Below are 14,763 nucleotides of genomic sequence, written 5' to 3'. Positions count from 1 at the left end.
TTTAGAACCAAAGAAAGAAAAAAAAAAGGAGAGAATCAGAAAGCAAGAGAAAATTCTGAAAGGAAATTTTAAAGTGAGACAGATACTTCGGAAATGATTACTCTAGCTAACTGTGGAAATAAATACTGCAAGGGACAACATTGTTTAGATGGCATCAAGGTGCCCGAAGGGAGGGAAGACAAGGTTCTTGCTGGATGTTTCTGCATCGATTGTCCAGGCTTCCTTTATTTTAGAACTCGCATGAACACTTTCCTAAAGTATATTGCCAATTCCCTTCATCTTTTTATTCTTTCTATGTATAACATAGGTAGCCATCTATCTTACCCTCAGATACTAGAGACAGACTTGAAATGACCTATAACTGATTCTTATAGTGAGCCTTTTCCAGGTTTACAAAACATCTTTCATATTCTGACACCTTGAGATTATCTAGGTGTAGGTACTATTATCCCCATTTTATAGCTGAGGAAACAGGATGAGAATGATAAGGTGACTTGCCCCAGGGACATACAGTTGCTGAGGGTCAAAAGGTAAGATTTGAATTTGTCATCCTAACTTCAGGTCAATGAGTCTATCCACTGTACCACCTTACTCACCACAGGCAATAGTAATATACTATGTCATGGCCAGAATTATGGAAGACACTTGTTCTGTACTTTCATCATCACCACCACCACCACCACCACTACCATCATCATCCCATTAGCTAAGTCCTAGACTCTCCTTTTTTCCTTTCATTCTTTTCCTAAGGCTATTGGGTCTCCTTTGTCTCTCATAATTTGCCTTATCTTAAAAAAAAACTAAAAGATTCCTTTCCTTTGTTTTTCTTTTTTCTTTTCTCCCAATAAGTAGGAGGACAAAAAGAGGCAGGGAAAACGTAACAAGAAGAAAAGAAAGAAGGTCATTGAGACATTTAAAAAAAATACAAAGAAAACAAAAGGAAGACTAGGAAGCTTTGAAAGTTACAGGTTAAACATTTTGGTTGTGTGTGACTCTTGGTGACTCCATCCGGGGTTTTCTTGGCAAAGATACAGGACTGGTTTGCCATTTCCTTCTCCAGCACATTTTACAAATGAGGAAACCTAGGCAAAAAGTGTTAAGGGACTTGTCCAGCATCACAGAGCTAGTAGTGTTTGAGGCCAGATTTAAATTCATGAAGACAAGTTCTCCTGATATCCACTGTCACCTTGCTGCCCAAATTATAAGTTGAACTTAGAACATATTTAAAAAGAAAATTAAGCTATACAAAATGGTGACTTGTAGTTCCATGTTCTTTTTCTATCCTACCATATCCAAAAATGCTCATTTTATTTGGCGTCAGATTCATAATAATAAAAAAAATAGAAAACAATATAAAAATCTTTTTGTTGACAGGAAAGGCTCATGTTATTTTTTTTTGGAAAGGAGAGGGTTGGTGGGGGTAGGGAGAGGAGCTCTTTTCAGAAGTGAATACTTACACCTCACTCAGTATGGCATGGTCACTGGCATTTGTGGAGAAATGCTGCTCCAGAATGGATATGGTCCCAGCTAGGGCAACATGTCCACAGCCGCAAAACAAAGCCACTCCAGAGAAGCAGAGAATGGTGGCCACTAGAGAAGCATAGGGCACTCCTCCCAGACACTTGATGCAGCATTCAAAGCAACCTAGGCAGCAGAGAGAGGAAATCAAAACAATGCAATTAAATGCATTTCGAGATTGGAAACCCACATTTAGCAAGCTATGTTTGTGGAGTGTTGTGTACAAGATGTTCAAGGTTGTTTTCACAGACTTTATCTCAGGAGGTCCTCAAGACAACTTTGGCAAAGTAGGTACAAGGAAGATTATTTCCTCTAGTGAAGAAAAAGGCATCAGGGTGTTCAAACAAGATGATGTTTCTACTTCTATGTAGTCAATAGCTATACACATAAGTCTTGGACAAATCGTTTCTTTGGGACTCACTTTCTTCAACTGTAACAAGAAGGCATTGGACCAGATAAACTAGAAGGGGCTCTTCCATCTCCAAATCTATGATCCCATGATCCCACTAGAGCCCTAAATTCTATGATTGGCAGGTAATTGGCATGCCAAAAGTTATTCTATTATAGCAGTTGTAGGGCTATCCACAGTTTCTTTCCCCTGAACCTTCCCTGTCCCTCCAAATGTGAAATAGCTATGAGAAAAGTGACCTGCACCATTGTTTATTTTCTGAAATGCTGGCACAAAAGTTACAATGAGAATATTCAGATTTTTTTGAAGTTGTGGTTCCCAACGTTATTAGGGAAAAAGGAAAAAAAAACCCTTATACATCCTAAAAATATTTATAGCAGCTCTCTTTTTGGTGGGAACTGGAAATTGAGGATATTTGCATCAGGTGGGGAATGTGTGGTATATGATTGTGATGAAATACTACTGTGCTTTAAGAAATGATGAATGAGCCATTTGATTTTAGAAAAACGTGGAAAGACTTATATGAAATAATGGAGAGTGAAATGAAGAGAGCCAAGAGAATGTTGTACACAGTAACAGCAATATTGTTTTAAAAACAACTTTGAATGACAAATCATTTGGAGTATTACAAATACTCAAATCAACTACAAAGGATCTATGAAGGCAGATACTATCCAGAGAAAGAACTGATATATGGAAGTTTGTATAGTATGGTTTTACATACATACACATATTTGTGTCTAATAGTAGCCTTCTCAAGTGTGGGTTGGGGAGGGAAGGAGAAAAAAAGTACACAGTAAAGAACAAAATAAAACTTAGAAGGAAGCACAGTAAATCAGGATAGCTTTGAAAATGATGCATAGTATTTCTTACATAGTTTTAAAAAAGCAAATCGGTGAAATGGAAATCCATGGTTTAAATTGAAACCTCTTTTTATGTTGTGCTCTGTACAGGGAAATGTTCTTTGTTTTGTTTTGTTTTCGTTTTTTTGAATTTAAGTTCAAAATGAATAAAAATTAAAATTTAAAAAAGTTGTTTTTGTTTTTATTTTTTGGGAGGGTGTTTGTTTTGTTTTTGTTTTTAAGGAAGGTAATGAAGTAATGGTTTCCCAGGAGGGAAAATGTAATAAGCATCCCTAAACCCTTATACTTCTGGCATAACTTAAATAACTATTTCTATTGGAACTAATGACTTTCACTGAGCCTTTGACATAGTTTGCAACCAGAAGAGGCAAATGCTGTAATTAGACTGTTGCTGTGCTCTCAGCAACATTAAGTTAAAGAGGTTGTTTTGGAAAATTAATGGATATTTTGGTCCCTTAGCACAATGGAATGAGAGCAACTGTGAAGTAGTGATGAGAAGGCGAGCCTTGAAGTTGAAGTCCTTCTTCTGATAGAAACTGACAGAGTGTTCACGGGCAGGGTCCTTAACCTCTTAATGCCCCAGGTCTTTCTATTAGTTTTTAAGCGACCAATGAGTTATTGATCTGCATTAGTGGAAGAAATTTCTATGCTGGAATACCATATACTGATGAATTAAAAGGTCCAAATCTAGATTTTTAAAAAATCACCAAACAAAAACCTCAATGAATTATAGTTTCCAAAATCAAGGAATATTCTCATTCCATCTAACACCAAAATATACGTCAATGAAAAGAAATACCCTCATTGAACACAATATAACCAGTTTAGCAGTTTCCCCCTACCCCTTGCCCAATATTGAGCAAAAAATGTAAAAAGAAAAACACTCAGAATTAAGTAGTGGTGGATGAGATTTAATATAAAAGAAACAAAATATATTTAAAAAAATTTTTTTTGTCCTGGTTTTATGTCACACTTTGGACACATATTGTCTTTGTGCCCATGGTCAATCAAGTCACTTAAATTCTTAGTATTCTCAGATAACAATTTAAGACTATAAATTACTGAGTAGGTGCAGATTTGCAGTGGTTGATGAGTTTTTTCAATGAGAGTTCCCTTCCTTAAGAAATCAAAGGTCCAAATATTCACTTCATCACCACCACCACCCTGACAATATAAAAAGGAAGGAAAGGAAAGGAAGAGAGAGAGAAAACAGAGAGAAGAGAAAGAGAGAAAGACAGGGGGAGGGAGAGAGAAAAGAAAAAGAGAAAGGAAAGAAGAAAGGGAGGGGGGAAAGAGACAGAAAAAAGAAAGGATGGAAGGAGAGAAGAGAAAAAAGGAAGAAAAAGAAGGAAGACAGAAAGGAAGCAAGAAAGAGAGGGAGGGAGGGAAGGGAGGAAGAAGAGAGAGAGGAAAGAAGAGAGAAAGGAAGAAGGGGAAAAAGCCACAGAGTGCATTTGGGTAAAGTAAGCTCAACACAAAGTTCCCTTAAGCCAGAAAAGAATTAAGGTTTAAGACCTGCAATTTTATTTAAAAGGATTCTTCCCTGAAGATATTCATAAAATTAGTTTTTCTAAAAAACATCCCCAAGTGACATGAAGCAACATCATTTTTAACTCTGAGAGAAATTTTTTATTTCAGTTGGAAAAATGTTTCTATTAAAGAGCATCAGCAGGACAGCTGAGACCTGACTGTTGCATCCCTTATGGCCTCTCTGTCTCTGTTTATATTCTCCAGATCCTTAAAGTAAATGAGTTGTCAGGAAAATAGAGTTTTAACTGCATTATGATCTTTAACAGCAATCAAAAGCAATTCATTATTCAGGGCAAGGGCATGAAGCCAGCCATCTAGCTTTCATTAAAACATGAGCTTCATACATGGGCTGCGAATGGCTTGCCAACAGAAAATATAAGTCTTGTAAACATACCATTTTTTTTTTTTGTGAATAGTCTACTAAAAATTAACATTGCTTAATAATTGCTATTGGCAATAGGAAATAATTTTCTCTTGAGAAATGAACATGGAACATTAGAAAGTGTTCTATCTTGTAAATGTCCTGAATGAAGCAATATTTTGTAAACTTCCTGAAAAAAATAAGACCTTTCTTCACTTTTCACTGAAGTGCTCTTGTGAAAATGTCATTACCTGGAAGCCTTAAGTGACTTTCTACCTGGATCTCATCAACTTCTCACCAACATTTACAAAATAAGGTTCACATTCCCCCAAAGGATCTGTGAAATGGCATCCCATCACATGCACAAATGCTTTTTAAACATGGAACCCATCTGTGCTATTCATTTTTACAATTAAAAAAATTCCTATAAATTTATAAGTGGCCCAAACAGAAAGGAATATCTGACACTTGGGAAAGATATGAATTTAGTATCATACTGTCACCCACTTGGAAGGCACCTCTTAAGATTACCTTAGCCCCATCGTTTTATGGGTGAGACAATTGAAGCCCACATAGTGAACTAGTCCCATAGGGAGTAAAACTCTTTTTCATGGGCTTATAGAATACCAGAGTTGAAGGGACTTTAGGTATTTTCATCTAATCTGACTCAACATCACTTGGGTCTGAACCAGGATTCATAGTTTAGATTTCAATTCTAATACTCTATCTACTTTGCCACCTAGCTACATCAACTAGATTTTATTCTGCTGTAGTTAAAAGAAGTATGTTTTAAAAAGTCATTATACGAATAGAGTTCTCATCATATCTCTTTCGCTCCTCCCCTTTCCTTCCTACCCCAAGCTGGATATTGTTCTTGTAAAAATAGCTATCACATGTTAGGGGAAAAAGAGAACAACCTTACATATACCTATCCACTTACTGAAAGTGAGTTTTTTAAAAAATGTGGTTATGGGGTAGGAGACATAGGACTAGTGTGTTTGGGTTCTTTTTGTTTTTCTGTCATTTTTTTCAGTAATTTCTGATTCTCTGTGACTCCATTTGGGGTTTTATTGGCAAAGATACTGGAGTGATCCCCCATTTCCTTCCCCAGCTCCTTTTATAGATGAAGAAACTGAGGCAATCATGGTTAAGTGACTTGCCCAGAGTCACACACCTAGTACTGTCTATGACCAGATTTGAACTCAGGAAGATGAGCCTTCCTGACTCCAAGCTTGGCACTCTGTCCACTGTGCCACCTAGCTTCCCTTACATATCAGGATTTTACTGGATGTGGTTATTGCACTTTAGGTGTCAGTTTGACCTATAGCATAGTTAATATCATACATTTAATTGGTGCCTACCAAGCACCATGTCCTAACGAGCTCGAGTTGTAGAAATGGGAATGTTACTTACACTTGTTCCAAAGATATAGACTTTAGGTCCTTGACCTAAAGCATATAGGAATAATATTGGTCAATACATTGGTACTTTTCAGATAAATGAAAAGATAAAGAATTGGATAAATTTTCTAATGGTTTCATTTTTAAAAACTAAGCAGATCCTTTGAATTTTCAGTAGCCGTCAATGAATTGCTTCCCTTTATCAATAGAGTCCATTCTCAAATTTACTAAGTTATATGCCATCATTTGTTACTATTATAACTTTACAGTCATAGAATCTCAGACTGGGCAGAAAACTCAGAGGCAACTAGAGCAATTAGCATCTGAACAAGATTTCTAATTACAACATTCCCAACAAAGGCCATCTAAGCTTTTTCTTGAATCTATTATCAGTGAGGGAAAGCCTACTATCTCCCTAGGCAGCCCATTTGCCGTTTGGATAGCTCTAATTATTAGGAGGTAAAGTTCAATGGCTTATCATCATCATTATTATTTACAGCTCACATTTATACAGCACTTTTCTGATAATACTCTTATGAAAGACATAGTGCATGAATATTATTCCCATTTTACAGATGAAGTAAGTGAAAGTCATAGTTACATGCCTTCTAAGTCTCAGATATAGGACTTGAACACAAACTTCTTGACTGAAAGTCCAATGCTCTCTCCATTACACTCTGCTGGCTCATTTAGTTTCTTTCATTTCAGTATCTTTTATAAGCAATGAAGTGGTAAAGTGGATAGAGCGCTAGACCTGAAATCAAGAATTCAAATTTCACCTCAAACACTTGGCTGTGAAATCCTTGACAAGTCACTTAACCCGTCTACCTCAGTTTCCTTGACTGTAAAATCACATCTACCAGCCAGGATTGCTATGAGGATAAAATGAGAAAATATTTGTAATAGGTTACAGTATAGTGGATACAGCCCTGGAACTGGAGTTAAAATCCAGTCTTAGAAGCTTACTAGCTATGTGAACCCAAGTGAGTTACTTAACCTCTCTGCCTCAATTTCCTCAGCTATAAAATGGGTACAATAATAACACCTACCTCCCAGGGTTGTTTGGTGGATAAAATGATAATTTTTTTATAAAACCTTTGCAAATCTTAAAAGTCCTACATATAAACAAAGGCTAATTATTGTTTTCAGAGTGAATATCAAAGCTTCTCTCTGGATTAGGATGCAAGTGGTATAAGAAAAATGGTTCTGTTTAGCCATCATCAGTGCAATTTCCAATCCTTAGGTCTCCAGAAGGTCAAGGCTAAAGGTCCAATCCCCCTCCCCCAACCCAATTTAGATCTCCACAGTCAACTATACAGCCCATGCTGTCGGCCTAGTTTGCTTAACAGCAGGGAAAACAGGGGACTTAGGAAATTTTTGGAGCACTCAGATGGATCCCACCCTCTCAGCAGCTGCTCCACACTGCCAAAGCTTTTTAAGTTTCCAGCAGCCAGCTTTATTTACAGCTACATGAGCCCTGGCTCCCACAGAGCAAGACCACCATATTGCTCATCCTTATATCTGACAGCACAGCTGAACCCATTTCAGACCATGCCAATAAACAGGTTCTAGGAGCCTTGGGTTTACAAGAATGGAAGAAATTGTAGCAATTAATATGGTTGAGACTTAGAGTCTATTGAAAGCTCTTACTTGCGGGTAAAAGGCATACGTGATTTCTTTTTATCATGTAACATAAATCTGGGTCCCTTACTTAACTTTTTTTTTCTTTTTTTTTTTTTTATTATTTTTTAATGTTTAACAATCACTGCCATACAACTGAGATTTTATCCCCCCCACACCTACCCCCCACTACCCCCCTCCCTCCCCACGACTGCGTACAATTCTGTATAGATTCTACATATACTTTCCTATTGAGTATATTTTCACTATAGTCATGCTATGTAGTCAGACTAAAATAAATGAAAGAAATCGTATAACAAATCAGAACATGATACACAAACACATACACATACACAAACATGATCTGCTACATTTTGTGAGTGACTTCTATATTTCTTTCTCTGAGTGTGGAAGGCATTTTGCCTTGAGAACCACCTTTGGGATTTTTTTTTTTTATAAGAAGTTTTTGCGTTATTACAAAATTCCAAGTCTACCAGAAAAAACTCTCGCACACTGTGGTCGTTACTGTGCACAAAGTTCTCCTGGTTCTGCTCCTTTCACTCAGCATCAGGTCATATAAGTCCTTCCAGGCCTCTCTGAAGTCTTCTTGTTCATCATTTCTTATGGCACAATAGTACTCCATTACATTCATATACCATAATTTATTCAGCCATTCCCCAATTGATGGACATCCCCTTGACTTCCAGTTTTTGGCAACTACATAGAGTGCTGCTATAAATATTTTTGTACATGTGGGACCCTTTCCCATTTTTATGATCTCTTGGGGATATAGTCCTAGTAGCGATATTGCTGGGTCAAAGGGTATGCACATTTTTGTAGCCCTTTGGGCATAGTTCCAAATTGCTCTCCAGAATGGTTGGATGCGCTCGCAGCTCCACCAACAATGAATTAGTGTTCCAACTCTCCCACATCCTCTCCAGCATTTATCATTTTCTTGTTCTGTCACGTTTGCCAACAGGTGTGATGTGGTACCTCAGAGTTGTTTTGATTTGCATCTCTCTAATCAATAGTGATTTAGAGCATTTTTTCATATGATTATAGATATCTTTAATTTCTCCCTCTGAAAATTGCCTGTTCATATCCTTTGACCATTTATCAATTGGGGACCTTACTTAACTTTTAAAAACATTAAAATTTATTTTATTTTTAACTTATGGAATAAAACAAGCATTTCCCTAATATAGCATAATAAAAAGATGATTGTACATGAAACTGGAAATCTGTTATCCTACTTTGCCATTCCTGGGAGGTAAAGTCCATATGAAAACAGCCTAGAAAGGATAGTTGTACTCTTCCCCTGACTAACTGCTCTTTGGCTCCCAACTTTGCAGCACAGAATCCTAGGAAAAAGGCCAAACTGCCATTCACATAGACCATTATGGTGTTTGCAAAGTGTATTGTGTGACATCCCTTTGAACCTCACAAAAACCCTGTGAGGGAGGCACTATTCCCATTTGGCAGATGAAAAAAAAACTGAAGCTGAGAGATTAAATGACTTGCTCACAGATAGCAAGCACTGGAGATGGTCTTTGAACCAGGCCTTCTTCAGATGAACTTATCTGGACCTCAGCAACTGGTAAGGAAACCACTTCCAGCTTTTCCAGGTCAAAATTGTATTCTGTCAATGTGGTATCTGCCATACAAGGTTCTACTTTCCTAAATTTTGGGAAATATGTGGGACCCTACTTTGTGTTTCTGTAGCAACCTTTAAATTTCTGAGTTAGGATGGCTGTTGTATGTATTTTATTGAAATAATGTGAAATGCAAAACAGTTCAATAAACTCACTTTGCTTATGATCTTATCTTGGGGGGGGGGGGAATTCCCCATTGCAAGTCAACACTACCTAGACAGAGGAAAAGATAAATGTCCCACAAAAATTAAAACTAGATAGTAATTAGTCAATCTGGAATTCATAGCAGGGTTGATATTGACTCCTTTTCTGTCTTCTACAAGGTGTCCATAAAGCATACTTTTAATACAAATGTCACTATAACAAAAGTCTAAACATAAAAAAAATAACTCTCCCCAATGGACCACTTTTTTTTAAAATCAATTTTCAGTCCAGCCAAAGGACATGGAAAACAATCCTATGTAGTTCATTGAACCAATATTTGACTCTTAATTCTTGTAGAAGATGCCACCCTTGAAATCATACTAACTAATCATACTAATTAATCATATTAATATTACTACATACTAACTAATCAGACTAATATAGTTATGACTAACATAATTGTCATAAGACTAATAAAATTTAACTTTGACCCATGAGGGAAAAAGATTCAAAGATTTCCACACTGTGGTGGAAAGGACACTGACTACTGGGAACCAGAAGAGCTGGTTTGAATCTCATCTGTGCAATGTTAGTTAGGCAAATCATGTAATCTCCTTAAGCCTCATTGTTCATCTGCAAAATGAGGCAAGTGGACTATGTGATCTTTCGGTCCCTTCCAGTTTCTAAATCCCATGAACTTTATCAGTTTCTGGGGACTTTTTAAAAGGCTTCCTTGTTCAACTGAGACTCTACTAGAAAAATTCAGCAGAGGCAATAATGAAACTCAGATAAAGAAAATTTATTTACAAGGTAGAGGGTTTCCAAAGAACCAGTGGAAACATTGATCTTTCAAAATATACCTGGTGTATACAGCTGCAGACAGATGTGCCATTAGAAATTTTATAAAAGAGGGGTTATATATTTCTTACATCTGAAGGCAATGTTTTCCCAAATTTCTGCATTGCCAGTAGCCAAAAACAGAGAATACAAGTACAAAAATCTACAGCTAACTGGCATGTTACCTGTCCCAAAATGTTTCAATGCTTGGATTCCAAATGCATTTTTAACAATTATCCTTAATTTACTTCACACGACTGCAGAAGTTTCTTTGTGGTTAAAACTATATCACATCTTCAGTTAGCTTAGCCCCAACAAAGAGAACTACTGGTTTTTAATTCATACGGACCCTCCAACCTACAAAATAGCCTGAAACAGTTTAAGATATAAACCACACAACCGTAAAAAAAAAAAAATGCATCAATGCATCTAACGCTCAATGGTCATTTTGTTTAAAGCATCTCTAGAACCTTTTGTACTGAACAACAGAATAAAAACATTTTTTGTCCTCGGCCTTGTGGACAGCAGTTACCATGGCTGCAAGTTATTAACAGCCCAGTGATTTGCCCAAAGTTGTCTGTGATCCTGGCTACACATTTAACACATTCTCAGGAGGAGGGCCTGCTAAAACAAGGGCCCAGATTATCCCTAGGGAATGAATGGTATTAGACACACACAAATACCACTGCCCCCACCCCCTTGCCCTCACACCCAGTCTTCCTCTCCACTTGACAATTTTTTTTACTAGGGACAAAATACAGGGAGAAAGAACAGGAACCAAAAGAGTTCCCTTGGAGGTTGCTAATCACAAGAAACCACAAATGGATGAAATTTTGCCTGAGTAGCAGTATAAGTGAAAACTCATACTGATGAAAATAATAATCACCAGCCCTGGCTCTGTGACATCCCAATTGCCTCCAATGTTCTCATGAGGTGTTGTCAAATTACTAAAGGAAATCTTCAAAATCAAATGAACTCTAATTGAAATATATAGTGTTTGACATTTCTAGAAGGAGAGGGATATCACAAAAACAAACAGCAGTAGTTTCACAACTAACTCCCCTTCCCCCAAAAAGCTGCGAATCACTTGCCTACAGAATATCAGAAGAAAATCATAGCTCCTTCCTATTTAGATATCTCTCAGTCATCTTATTCCCCATCTCCTAATTAAGAAGACTGAGATAGATTAAAAAAGATGAACTCCTTAGACAACCCTTTTGAAAATCTGTTCTTGAATCAAACATAATAAGGAAATTCAGAGCTAATGGAGAGGGCAAACTTGTGGCTGAACCCAGAGGTATCATACGTAACAATAAAAATAATAATTGCTTATTGCTTCAATGATGGAACAAACTTTCCCAAATTTTGAGTCCAAAACCAGAACTAACATGTTAATTGTAACTAAGGTATAGGATGGGCCTACACACATATTATCAGCAAAGTCAATGCATTTGGGCAAAAGAGCTAAAGGAAATACAATAATGTGGGAAAGCAGTGTTGGGAGGGATAGAATAGTGAGAATTATGAAAGACTGATTCTCTAACTCTCTTAGCCTGGGGCAACGGAGAAAGTTAATTCAACTCAATGGACATTTATTAAGTACCTATTATGTTCAAAAAAAGTGAAGAATTCTGAGATGAAAAGGACATTGAAGTTGAAATTAAAAGACCTTAGTTTAAATTCTAGTCCTGCCATTTACTATGTGAACTCAGGTAAGTCATTTAACCTCTCTAACCTTCTATTTTTTCAACTGTAAAACTGTCAGGAGGATTCTTAGTGTTGCTTTCATGATACTAGGATTCCTTACAGCTCAAACCTGCTTATAGGGCTATGGTCACAATCCTTGACCATAAGGAACTTACAAAGGAATGGGGAAGGAACACAGACCAGATTTTGGTAAGTGTATATTTGGGTGATAAAGGACCACCTGTGCAATGAAGGATCCTAAAAAGGAGAAATTAGTATTTTCAATGCCATCGATGGATCAAAGGGCTCTACAGGAAGGTGGAGGTCCAGAAGAGAAAAATGCTACAAGTAAAAGTCCAGAAGCAGGAATAGCAGAAAAGAATATGTTATATTCAAAAAAATCAGTGAGAGGTCCAAGGCATTCCAAGAGCAGATGACAGGAAAAAATGAGGACAGCAGCTCCGTGAGAATGGTGATTCTGTGATCCCAGAATGTTTGACATTTTGCAAATTACAATTTGCATCAAGACGATTTTAGGTGTAATTGTTTGCCCACCATTATAAATACTTCTCTGTTTTTATGGGCTCAAATTAAAAATCAGATACTCAATGTTTACTGCATAAAGTATGTCAGGGGAGAGGTGCTAGGAGAATAGGTCTATCTTTTTCAACTTTATAGCTCTATCTCAGCTTTCCAATCAAGCCTGGAACATTTTTGCAGGGGTGGGGGGTAGGGCGGAGAGGGGAATGCTGCTTAAATGTGACTCCTGATTGGTGGAGAGAATGATAATGTGTCAGATACATATCACATGGCAAAATATGATTAAAAGGAATCTGTTATGAGAGAAACATCTCCTCTTTGACTTCTTTGAGTGGTAGGTTACTGTTGATGAATAAATCTACCACATTGCAGAAATTACATCAGTAAAAAAACCTAGGTTTTATTATGTTTAAGCACAGGTTCAAGAGGTAGAAAAAACTTGATACAGAAAATTACATCAGAGAGACAGAGAAATCACTTTTTAAAAAAAATTATAAAGCAATTTTTATGTCCTTTTAGGTCATAAAAGTCATACAGGCCTTATCAAACAGATTCTTCATCTCATGCATCCTTCAATTAAGGTTGAACAAAGTAAGATAGAACAAACTAGAAAAAAGAATAAGTTGCAGATGAAAGTTACAGTGAGTTTGCAAAATCCTACATTTACAAAACTGGAAGGCTACATTTTAAAGAAGTCACTCTGGGCTAACTGAGAGGAAAGGATTTACATGTCACAAAGACAGCCAAAGGTTCTGGTGTCTGGGAAATTCTCACACAAATAGTCCACAAAATCTCTTGGGAGGTTTTAAAAGATTCCCCTTCTTCCTCTCATTTGGTTTCTTACTGCAAGAATGTCAAATGTCTTCCCTTAACACTGTCATTCCATGAGTCAAGTTTTAGCAAGGTTAATTAACAGGAAATAGACTTCAGTTTAACCAAATGTTCCAGAAAGAATGGTATAATACAATTGAATAAAAGGAAAATGAAAAATTATCATTGTGAAACCGAAGGAATTTAAATTAGATTGTAAAGAAGAACTAGTAAACTATAAGAGTTGCCATCCAATCCTGCCTCTGAGAATTTTTTTTAGAAAAAGAGAGTTAACCAGTTAGGATATCTTATGTGAAGAAATCCATCAGTCAATAAACATTTATTAAGTGGTTACTATGTGTTGGGTACTATCCTGAGCACTGGGGAAACAAAACGTATACAAAAGGACTAATTCTACTGTTAGCTCCTCAATGAAGCCTTCCCTCAAAAAGTCCTCTCCTCTCCTGCCTTTTCCTCCCCTCCCCTCCTGCCTTTTCCTCCCCTCCCTTCCCTTCCCCTCTCCTCTCCCATCCCAAATTTTTCAAAACACTGAGCATAGACCTCTTCTTTGAATTTGCCCTTATAACAGGTACCCATCCCATGGAGCATGCATGGAGATGGGCTTGTGCCCAGTATGTGCTCTGGCCTCTTATGAAAGGACAAGGGGCAGCACCAGAATGGATTAAATCTAGATTAATGAACAGGTATCAATTCAAAGCAGGAAGATTTCCATTAAAAAACTACTGCTGAACTATATATTTATGTGTATTATTTCAAAATGAGTAGAATTCTTGTGAAAAGCAAACAACAAAATGTAAAAGGCACCTACACAAAAAGGACAGACTCTCTGACCTTAGCTTTGTGACCAAGGCAGGGTCTATGCATAAGCAGAAGCAACCTCACCACAGAATGTGATTTCAAGAGCACAGTCAAGACAGCTACCCAAATATTTTTCCTTTGTAGGCTACAATTCCTTTGTTGACTACAATTCTTATCAGTAGGGAGGTCACTCTTTTGAATCAACACTTTCAAATTAACATTGTTAAATGAAGGCTACTTGGTTAAATGTAACATAATATTTTATTTAACTGTGGTTTCAGGGTTCAGTCTTTGTGACCCATTTGGAGTTTTCTTGACAAAGATGCTGGAGTGGTTTGTCATTTCCTTCTCCAGCTCATTTTATAGATAAGGAAACTGAGGCAAACAGGGTGAAGTGACTTGTCCAGGTTCACACAGCCAGTAATTGTCTGAGGCCACATTTGAACTCAAGTCTTCCTGACTTCCGCCCAGTGCTCTATCCACTGCACCTCTTAGCTGCCCAATCATCCTATAACCTGGGTTTAAATGAATGTAAACCTATATCTACCTCAGAATACTCATCTCTAAAATGAAG

The 14,763-nt window shown here is 37.1% G+C and overlaps 1 protein-coding gene across 7 annotated transcripts in view; it reads right to left on the bottom strand.

Moving 5' to 3' along the window:
• The window catches only part of GPM6B (glycoprotein M6B), a 224,312-nt gene that overhangs the window by 17,590 nt on the left and 191,959 nt on the right, over positions 1 to 14,763 (bottom strand). For all 7 annotated transcript variants that reach the window (XM_072614350.1, XM_072614348.1, XM_072614345.1 and 4 more), the window contains one exon: positions 1,458 to 1,644. In XM_072614350.1, the coding sequence (XP_072470451.1) occupies positions 1,458 to 1,644 (187 nt within the window). The remainder of the gene's footprint in view (positions 1 to 1,457; positions 1,645 to 14,763) is intronic.

This window comes from Notamacropus eugenii, chromosome 5, assembly GCF_028372415.1.
Source record: "Notamacropus eugenii isolate mMacEug1 chromosome 5, mMacEug1.pri_v2, whole genome shotgun sequence".
NCBI lineage: Eukaryota > Metazoa > Chordata > Mammalia > Diprotodontia > Macropodidae > Notamacropus > Notamacropus eugenii.
The sequence above is the reverse complement of the archived record's forward strand: the minus strand, read 5'-3'. Positions and strand labels throughout refer to the sequence as shown.